The 10,000-nt window shown below is 41.4% G+C and overlaps 1 protein-coding gene across 1 annotated transcript in view; it reads left to right on the top strand.

Annotated features, from left to right (window-relative positions):
• Positions 1-6,085: 6,085 nt before the first annotated feature.
• The window catches only part of LOC138040304 (trypsin-1-like), a 35,830-nt gene continuing 31,915 nt past the window's right edge, over positions 6,086-10,000 (top strand). Inside the window, exon 1 of the mRNA XM_068886056.1 lies at positions 6,086-6,203. Coding sequence (XP_068742157.1) covers positions 6,152-6,203 — 52 coding nt within the window. The 5' untranslated portion in view covers positions 6,086-6,151. The remainder of the gene's footprint in view (positions 6,204-10,000) is intronic.

Here is a 10,000-nt window from a genome sequence, read left to right as displayed (position 1 = left end):
TATCCTGGGAACTGCTGCTTGAGTTCCCCGCGGAGGGGGCCGTACTTGGTGGTCTTCTCTTCTTGTTACTTTCCTCACTTCTCCGTCCACGGGCAGCTCATTTCTACCGCCAGAACTCTCTTCTTCTCGTGATCTATAAATCTCGTATCCACTCTGTCCTGCCTCACTTGCTCACTTACTGCAAACAATGGGATATCCCAATAATGCTTGGGCCTCGGGTGACTCATAAATTGGTTTGGGAACGACCGAAGAATACCACGGTGGCACTGTATCAGTGGGCTGAAGCTCTCTATAAGCATTTCCGAGAACAGTACTTTGAGGGCCGCGTTATGACGCGCGAGGTACTTATTCTGCGCAAGTGCACAACACTGACTCGCCGGCACGTGAGGGATACTTTCGGCAGACTTGCCACAGAGTCTAAATAGGGTGTCATTAGGTTTGTTTTTATGGGTCTTGCGTGCGTGATAGAATTGCCCTTTTAAATTTAAACATTGCACAGAAGACAAGGCTTGGATAATGTATTTCCAGACATCCCACACTAAATGCACAATTTTAATTAATACCGTACGCCATATCTCAGTCAGATGAACTAATAAAAGTTCAGTGGAGTGGCCTCGTCTATAAGCCCGTTGCTTGTCAGTTATCAGGTGGTTGTCCTCAAATACATGCTTCACTAGTCTATCATTAATTTCCTCTTCCAAGATTTTAATTGGGACGCTCAAGACGGAGACTGGTCTATAATTACCACAGTCTGTCTCGTCGTCTTTTTTTTAAAATAGGAGTTAGTCTTGCCATCTTCCACGAGGAGAAGACAACCCTTCTGTTGATAGTGTAATTGTATATATCAACTAGTGCCGGCACAATAGTATTGCCCGCCAGCTTTAAGAGTTTTGGTGAAATGCCATCACTCCCTGTTGATTTGTTGGCCTTTAATTTATTGATCTTCTCTTGAACAGATCGCTCGCTAATTGTTATAGGAGTTATACTTGTCGTTGATAATTCTGACAGATCATCCCGTTTTGTAATCTGCATTTGGCTATTGTCTGAGATCGCTGAAAGGGTGCTTGTTAAGTTTTCTTCGATCATGGCAAAGTAAGAATTTTCAACTGTGCTTTCTCCTTTTCAGACAAAGCTAAGCTGCCATCATTTCTTCTAAGGGGACCGATAGTGCTTTTGTGTTTCGTGCGACTTGTAGCCCTTAAGGCTATTGATCAGGTACGCGTTCGATTTCTTCACTTCCTCGAAAATTTCCTTGAAATAACTTGCCTTAGCTATTCTTAAGGCCGGTGTTACCTCGTTACGAGCTCTCTTTTTATATTTTTGCCACAACACAAGGCATTTCGTTGACACGGCTGCTTTAAAAAGCATGAACCTACTGTTATTCTTGCAGCGAATGTCCTTATGTGCACAGAGTGCGGACCAACTTCTGATCTTTACCCCTTTCCAAGGAGCGTGTACGTCACAGACGTTAATAAACAATGTCTGCCACATTCACAAAACATCGTCTGGATCATCAAAAGCTGATGTGATGCGAAAAGGTGCAGATTCTATATCCCGTCAAAAATTGTCCAAGTTTAATTTCGTAAAATTTCTTGTCTTAATATATTTAGCAGGCGGTCTTTTATCCTTTGGTCTCATAGTGGCGTAAACCAAGTGATGGTCAGAAATTCCGAGAGGGAAGACTCCAGAGGTGCTAATGAGATCTTTTCTCGTCGTAACAATTAGATCTATCAAAGAGCACGATGTTGATGTAACTCTCGTGTTTTCAGTCACGATGTTTTGCAAGTTGAACATTTCGAAAATTGAGCTTAACTTTCCCGCGTTGGTTCTCAGCCCACAATCGTCATTCGTAAATTTATGTCGCAATTAAAGTCCCCTAATAAAACCATATTCGGTGTTTCTAACCAGGACTTTTCCAGAGAGGATCTGATTGAATAGAAGAATTGGTTAGCATCAGGTGGTCTGTAGACCACCGAAAAGAGCACGGACGAGCCCGGAAAATTGACCTGCAACCATGCGGCCTCAAAGCCCGAAAATGCGAAGCATAATATAGTGCACATCCTCCACCCTTGCGTCCAATTCTGTCAAGGCTAATAAACGTCATACCAGAAATAACAATTTCCGAATCAGAGATTTATCGAGATGAGTCTCCGTAACTGCAAGGATCTCGAATCTGCACAATAGTTGCGAACATCTAAGTTCTTCCATCTTGGCCCTCAAGCTGCACACATTTTAAGCCCGGTTTACACTACAGACAATTTTCGGCATGGCTCGTGTGAAATTGGCATGGGCGCCTAAAAAGAGCTCGGCAAACTTTGTTTACACTACACCATTTTTACCGTATCAAAAATGGGCCCGGGTAAGTTCTCTTGTAGACATGCGCAGTTCAATTATAATCAAGAACGTCCGCGTGATTGGGTGGAAAATGAGCAGCCATCTTGAAATATACACAAAAAACCGCTAGCCTATATGAATTAAGGCTCAAATTTGGCCCTTTCAAGTTTTTACACTACTTATTCTGTCCATAAAAATACGCTAAATTCTCGACAGAAGCGAAAGGAGCTGACAAGTTCGTTTCGCATTGCGAAGTAACAACTTCAATGCATCCGGGACAGGACCAGTTCATTGGATTGTTCTTTAGTAATTGATGGAATTGTTTAGGCGTAACTTTACCACACTTGATATGAAATTCGCCTTTACAAGAGTTACAAACAAACGAGCGGTGATTGCGGGCAATCGTTCTTGAACAAGTAGGGCAACTTGTTTTAGCTGTGTTTGGGCCGGGGTTTAGATAAATATCCCAGCTAATTAAAAGGCGCGTTAGCCGAAAAGTGGAAGTGCTGCTAACCCATGGAACTTCCGTGATCGTTCTCGTAGAAATCCACGATGGTGCCAAACATGCTGACGAAGCATCAGAGATTCCCAGCTCGTATCATCTTGTCGTAGAAATTGCTCCGTAATTCCTTCTAAATTTTTTCCCGGTGTAGTAAACCTGCGGACGTGATTTTAAACTGAGTTGATATTTGTCGAGGAGATCGAACGAAATAAGAATAAAGAACCATCTTAAAACGGCTGGTCTTCGCATGGCCGGTAATCTGGCGCCTATCTCCTGGTTTTACACCGCAGTTGATTTGCTTTAGCACAAGGGGTAACCCTTCTCTGTACTTCAAGTCAAATTCTTTTATTACGATGCTGCATCAGTACACTCCAATACAACATTCAGTAACATTTTAACTCGGAAATCTACCCAAATCAATTCTGCATAAAGCCACAGACGAGAAATCGATCACGCGAGAGCCCACTAAAATACCGCTTGAATGAAGGGGTCTTATATACTCAACAAACTCCCGCGTTGTTTACATAGCAACTTCCGAACAGCTTGATTATGCCCGGAAAACGGTTGTTAAACGTTGAACACCATCGACATGGAGCTCAGCTTCATGAATGTCAATTCATTCTAAAATTGCCAGGTGATATTCACCGTGGTTAGTGGAAACCCGGCTCCAGAAATCCAGTCAAAGGACGAAGATTCAAATAGACTTGATTTAAGCTCAAACTTTGCGCTTGTTTTCCATGCTAGCTCATCATGTGCCAATCGACCTTGTCATTTTTAACCAATCAAATACATTTAGGCGGAGCATTTAGCTGGCAGACACGAAATAAATGTATTTACATTCGGCGGAGCTGAACTGTAAGTGATAGCGACAAAGAATGATATTTTCCTTTGTATGTCTGGAAATCTTATATTACCTCTAGCCCCCAGAGGTTAGTGCGCCTGCATTTGGTTTGGGAATACGTTCCTATTTTCCCACTGGGTTTTTGGGTTTGCGTATCAGGCGGTTGCACATGCTTTAGCCTGAGTGGTTCTTACTTTATGTTTACCTTTTAACTAGTATCTTATCTGAGCTTTGTAACGATACTCGGACGGCATTAAACACTCAGGCTCACAGTTGGAGACACCACTGTCCTGGAACGCGAAATGTTGTCGTCCGGTCGCCGTCCGCGTCTCAAAAACGCGCGTGCTTAGGCTCCCTAATGAGTGATGCTAAAGGTCCCTAATGTTCTAAGAGGGGAGCAAACGGCTTCAACTTCTTGAAAGATTCGCGAAATCAAAAGACTCACTCACTCACTTATGTCCACTTATGTTAAGTGGCATGTAGCTAGTGCAGCAACATGCTCCCTCCACATCTGCCGGTCCCTTGCCATAAGCTTGATGCCTCCCCAAAGTTTAAAGTTTAAACTCTTTTCAACTCATTCAACATCGTTTCAACCTCGATGCAACATGTTTCAACAAGGTTCGACAAAATCGAACGGATGTTGAACCCGCTTGCGCTGGCGTTTGGATATGATAAAGCAGGTTAAAAGTGGTATGTCAGTTAAGAAGTTGGTGTAAACGTGCTATGTATATAACATGAAATACAAATATTCATTCAAATTAACAGTGTAATATCGACTTAGTATATTCAAGAATGTACATTATATAATGGATGAAAAGGAATGAAAGCACAACAGAAACGATTCAAATTTTAAATTATTGTTTAAACAAGTGTCTCTGCTTAAAGAGGCAGATTTTGAGTTGTCTTTTATAGTCGTCAATTTTCATTCTCGTGCCGCTGTCAAAGGGCTTCAAGAAAACAGATCTCAAACCATAACGAATGAGATCTCCAACATACTTCAGACTGTTTGACCTCAAAGTTCACAAACTCCACAACTGAAATTCTGTCTTGGCTCGCAGACGTCTCATTAAGTCTTAATCATGCAAAGAATCTTCCCGGTTTTGATCCTTGTTGAGATACCCAACATTTTTCCTTTTAACCTAGCGGGTAGAAGGATAAGCGCCTAGAAACACGAATTTCAGAAAAAAACAGTTAAGAAATAAATTCGCTTTACTTTCTTCCCCATCATACCATGTTCACTTCAATACCAAAATTGAAAAATACCCTATGGTTACCAAGCAAAGTAGGACATCACGTAGTTTGTTCAGTTTGTAAACGTGTTGATACCATGAACCAACAAAGTAAAGGATTTAACAAATACTGCGACTTCCACAACAGCAAAGAGAAGAAATGCATGAAAAAAAAATGTAGGCGTGAAAAAAATACCTGACCTGTTTTCAAATTAAATGCATTTAGATTGAAATAATGTCGGACGAATTTTTAGACAAGAGGCAAATTAAATTTATGCTATTTTGTATGAAAAATTTGTACTGGCCTTGCTGACTGTTTTCATTTCAATAAAAAAAATGTGTCTTTGAGATGATTAACATAATTGCTGAATTTAGTTCGCAGAGATAAGTACAAAAAATTGATTAGATACGAAACACATTTTCTACAAATGAAATCACACATTTAGATGAAACCAACATGGCTCGTAAGGAAGAGAGTTTTCAAGCAGAGGTGAACCACATGCATCACCGGCCAAGATGGAGATGTTTATATTTCTTTAAACCAATGGATGGTGTTAATGCAACCTGTTGATTGAATTGTGCCACTAAACATCCGCAGGCAAACTTAACTTACAACACATGAAGACTAGTTCTTATGTATTTTTTTTTTTTTGCACTAAATGATAGTCAGTTGTAAAGAGTTTTTTTAAAGCAAACGTTCCATTCAAATGAACGTAAACTTTTCAGTAATTCTTGACAAGGAATAGGACCACATTCGAGATGAGATTTCTTTGGGCTTTTGTTGGTTACTCAGTGAAACTTCAATGAAAGAAGGTTAAAAACTGAAAGCATAAAAAAATAGCAATTTAAAAAGATATCTCACTTGCAGCTTCAAAGAATTGATTTCTCAGACATCTTTAAGTTTATCGCATTTTTGGATGACATCAATGAAAGAAAATGTTCTTTTAGAAGAGAAAGTTGAAATAGGGAGGTGGTATGATTGTATACATAGGTACCTGCGCCCAGTGCTTTTGGCATCGAAACAAAAACAATTGAACTGACTCTCCTCCCATCATAAATTATGAAATATGAAGTGTATCTACCCAACGGGCATGAAAATATTATTCCTTTGTTTGTATGTCAAGCATTCAAATTAAGATTTCCAGAGCATCAACATAAAGGGTGCTTTAGAGGATATAGCTAGGATATAGGAGATATCCTCAGGTTCTACGCATAGCATAACCACTACAAAGGAGCCGAAGAAACATGAAGCTTTTCATCCTTACTTTGGCCATATGGTGCCATCTTATCAACAGAGGTATGATACGATCATAATATTAAGGATAACTAATAACTAGTTTTTCAGGTTCCCTAACAAACTGAAATTTCATGAACCCTGTTTTGTTCAGGTCTAAGCACCGAACTCAAAAAGTCTTTTTGCTCTTCAAATGTGTGAATTCGTCACTTGGTTACTCATTGAATTAAGTCGAACTTCAATCTTAAGGGGAAAACAACAACAAACAAACAAACAACCACTAAAACAAACATTGTTCGATTGTGATGAACTTTTTCATTTATTGCTACTTAACTGTAAACCGTGCGTGCAGTGGTAGCGGCAGTGGACCATCCGGCGGATGATGTGTGACTACAATCCACCGTTACTTTATTGATCCAAAAGTAAACGTATGATTAAAGGTCGATATTTACCAACCTTTTGAGGGACTCGAATCTTTATGTTAATTAACACGAGAGTTTTTTTTTTCCGAAATATTTATTAGTGGAATAGTTATCAGACGTCATTATAGCGGTCGTAAAGACCGTATTTCGATAGTATTTCGCACCTTCTTTATCCCTTTTACAAAATGGCGGATTTTACGGTGTAAATATTTGTTGGTATCATAAGAGCTAGTGCAGCTTGTTAAGGCAGAGGTAATACCAATATTGAACTCAAGGAAAAACGTCGACTTAGGATATAAGAAAATTATCTGAAAATTATCTAGCGTTGCCAGAAAAGTATTGGTTATTCTGGCATTAAATTGTCGAGCAACTACCTAGCATTTAAACGTATGTGGCAGGCGGTGAAAAATTAATTTCAAGTCCTTCTTATACGACGACGTCGTCACAACGAACAACAACAACAACAAACAACGGCCTTGCGTATGCGTTTTACATTTGTTTTTTGTTTTATTTTTTGTCGTTCTTTGTTTTATTAACGGTGTAAAATTACCAGGGTGGGGGGAGGGGGGAAGCGAAACGGGACTTAAAGACAGTCACATCAATTTAAAACCTAGATGGTTGCTCTACTATTTAATACCAGAACAATCAATTATGTACTCGCAATGATCACAACTTAAGTTATTTTATTTTTTTCCTAGTCAATGTGGTTACAAAACTAAAAACTAAAAACTAAAACTAAACATAAAATTAAAAACGGGTGGTAACAGGTCACCAACACCTCTCGTATCGCCAAAAATATCAGACTAATGATAATGAGGGGACCGGCTAATTTGTTGAATCGTATTGTAAAGAAACGCCGGTTTAGCGCACTGTAACGATGCGTAATCATATCTTCTAATAAATCTCCTTTTTAACACCCTCCTTGTAATGGTCTCCCTGTGCTATTGTACTTAGGTCACATGACTAGCAAAATCACGGACTCGAGATTGTGTTGTTGAAATAAACCTCGTAAGGGCTTAATTGAAGTGATTTATCAGTTTCTCTTCACGGTTTGGAGCTAAGAACGTTACATGGTGTCGGAAGTGGGATTGACCCACAGCGCCTAAACCAAGCACTGAAGCGGAGACATTATCCCTTGCCAGTTATTGATGACATCCTGCCAGAGTTGTCTAAGGCGAGAGTGTTCACCAAAGCTGACCTTAAGGATGGGTTCCTCCAGATTCAATTGGATGACGCTTCGAGTAAGTTGACGACTTTCCAGACAGCATGGGGAAGGTACCGATGGCTACGTATGCCGTATGGGATAAGCCCAGCCCGGAATGTTTCCAGCAGAAGCTTGACCAATGCCTTGAGGGTCTCAAGGGGGTGTACAAAATCGCAGATGACCTCCTTATTATCGGTCAAGGTGACACTGACGAAGAGGCTGACCAGGATCACGACCTGAACTTGAAGAACCTCTTGGACAGGTGCAGGACAAAGGGTATCAAGCTGAATAAGGACAAGTTTCAATTCAAATGCAGCGAAGTGTCGTTCATTGGCCATGTCATGACAAAGGACGGACTGAAACCTGATCCCCGAAAAATTGAAGCAATTGTCAAAATGGAGCGCCCAGATGATGTGCCAGCCGTGCAGAGATTCATTGGGCTAGTAAAGTACCTGTTAAAGTTCCTGCAAGACCTTTCGGAAATGTGTGAACCACTACGTCGCTTGACACATAAAGATGCTGAGTGGATTTGGGGCCATGAACAGGAACATGCCTTTTAGAGAATTAAGAAAGCTGTTGTCAAAGCACCAGTGCTGAAGTATTTCAGTAAGAGCGACCCAACCGAATGCCAAGGAGATGTATCCCAGGGTGGACTTGGATTCGTGGTGATGCAGTACGGGCAACCAGTCACATTTGCTAATAGAGGGCTCACTCCGGCTGAAAGAAGATACTCGCAGATCGAGAAAGAATTGTTGGCACACGTTTTCGGTATGGAACATAACCACAACTATGTCTACGGCTGCAAAGTCATTTTATGGACTGACCACAAACCGTTGGTCTCAATCTCGAAGAAACCCTTAGTATCAGCACCTAAGAGATTACAGCGCTTGCTACTCCGTCTGCAGCAGTATGACTACGAGATTCACTACAAGCCCGGCAAAGATATGCTGCTAGCGGATACTCTTTCTAGAGCTTACCTCGCAAAGTACGAGCGGTCACCAACCGAAGTAGAAGTGGAACACATCCATGCCACACACTTTCTTCCAGTACCAGAACACCAACTCAAAGAATTGCAGAAGGAGACAGCCTGTGATCAAACCCTTCAAACGCTCAAGAAAGCGATTGTGGATGGGTTCCCTGATACAAAGCAGGAACTCCCAGCAGCCATCCATCCCTACTTCCAACTCCGTGACGAGCTTTCGGTACATGATGGCATCATATTCAAGGGACTGCGATGTGTCATACCTCAGAAATTAAGGCCAAGGATCAAGGCAAAGCTGCATGAGTCGCATATCGGCGTGCAAGGTTGCTTAAGAAGAGTGCGAGAAACACTGTACTGGCCTGGCATGAATGCAGAAATCACTGACTTCATTCAGAAATGTGACACCTGCATGGCTTATCAGAGCAATCAACCCAAAGAACCACTAATCTGCCATGAAGTTCCTTCTAGACCGTGGGAGAAAATAGGAACTGATATTTTTACAGTTGCCTGTGCACGGTAGACTACTATTCAGGTTATTTTGAGGTGGACCAACTGTATAGCAAGACAGGAACTGTTATCATTAACAAGTTGAAGAAGCACTTTGCCGCGCATGGGATCCCAAACCAGTTGCACAGTGATAATGGACCACCGTACAATTCTGCAGAATTCAGCAATTTTGTTAAATCGTCTGGACCTGAACACATAACCAGCTCACCCGGATACCCACAGAGCAATGGACGGGTGGAAAATGCTGTGAAAACTGCCAGTACTCTGATCAAGAAAGCCAAAGAGTCCGATTCAGAATTCTTCCTCTCCTTGCTAAGCTGGAGAAACACTCCTACTGAAGGAATGAATTCTTCACCCGCGCAACGAATGTTCGGTAGGCGCACCCGAACTCAGCTGCCAACAGCTGAAGTACTGCTGAAACCACAGTCCACAGATACAAGGGCAACAAGAGATCAAATACTGAAGAGGAAAGCAAACCTATTATTATAACCAACATGCGAAAGAGCTTCCAATCCTCCTGGAAGGAGATACAGTGCGAGTTGCACCCCAACCTGGCAATAAGTCACAGAAATGGTTCAAGGCAGTGGTACAGGACCAAACAGATGTGAGATCCTACAATGTGAGAACCGAAGATGGTAGAATTTTCCGCAGGAATCGCAGACACCTTCTATCCCTTCGAACGCAATGAACCAGAAATCAGCCCGTCACCTCAGCTGCAAAGAGTTACTTCAGCGAACTTTCCGGA

Source organism: Montipora capricornis, chromosome 3, assembly GCF_036669925.1.
Source record: "Montipora capricornis isolate CH-2021 chromosome 3, ASM3666992v2, whole genome shotgun sequence".
Classification (NCBI taxonomy): domain Eukaryota; kingdom Metazoa; phylum Cnidaria; class Anthozoa; order Scleractinia; family Acroporidae; genus Montipora; species Montipora capricornis.
Note: the sequence above shows the minus strand (reverse complement) of the source record. Positions and strands in the feature narration are given on the sequence as shown.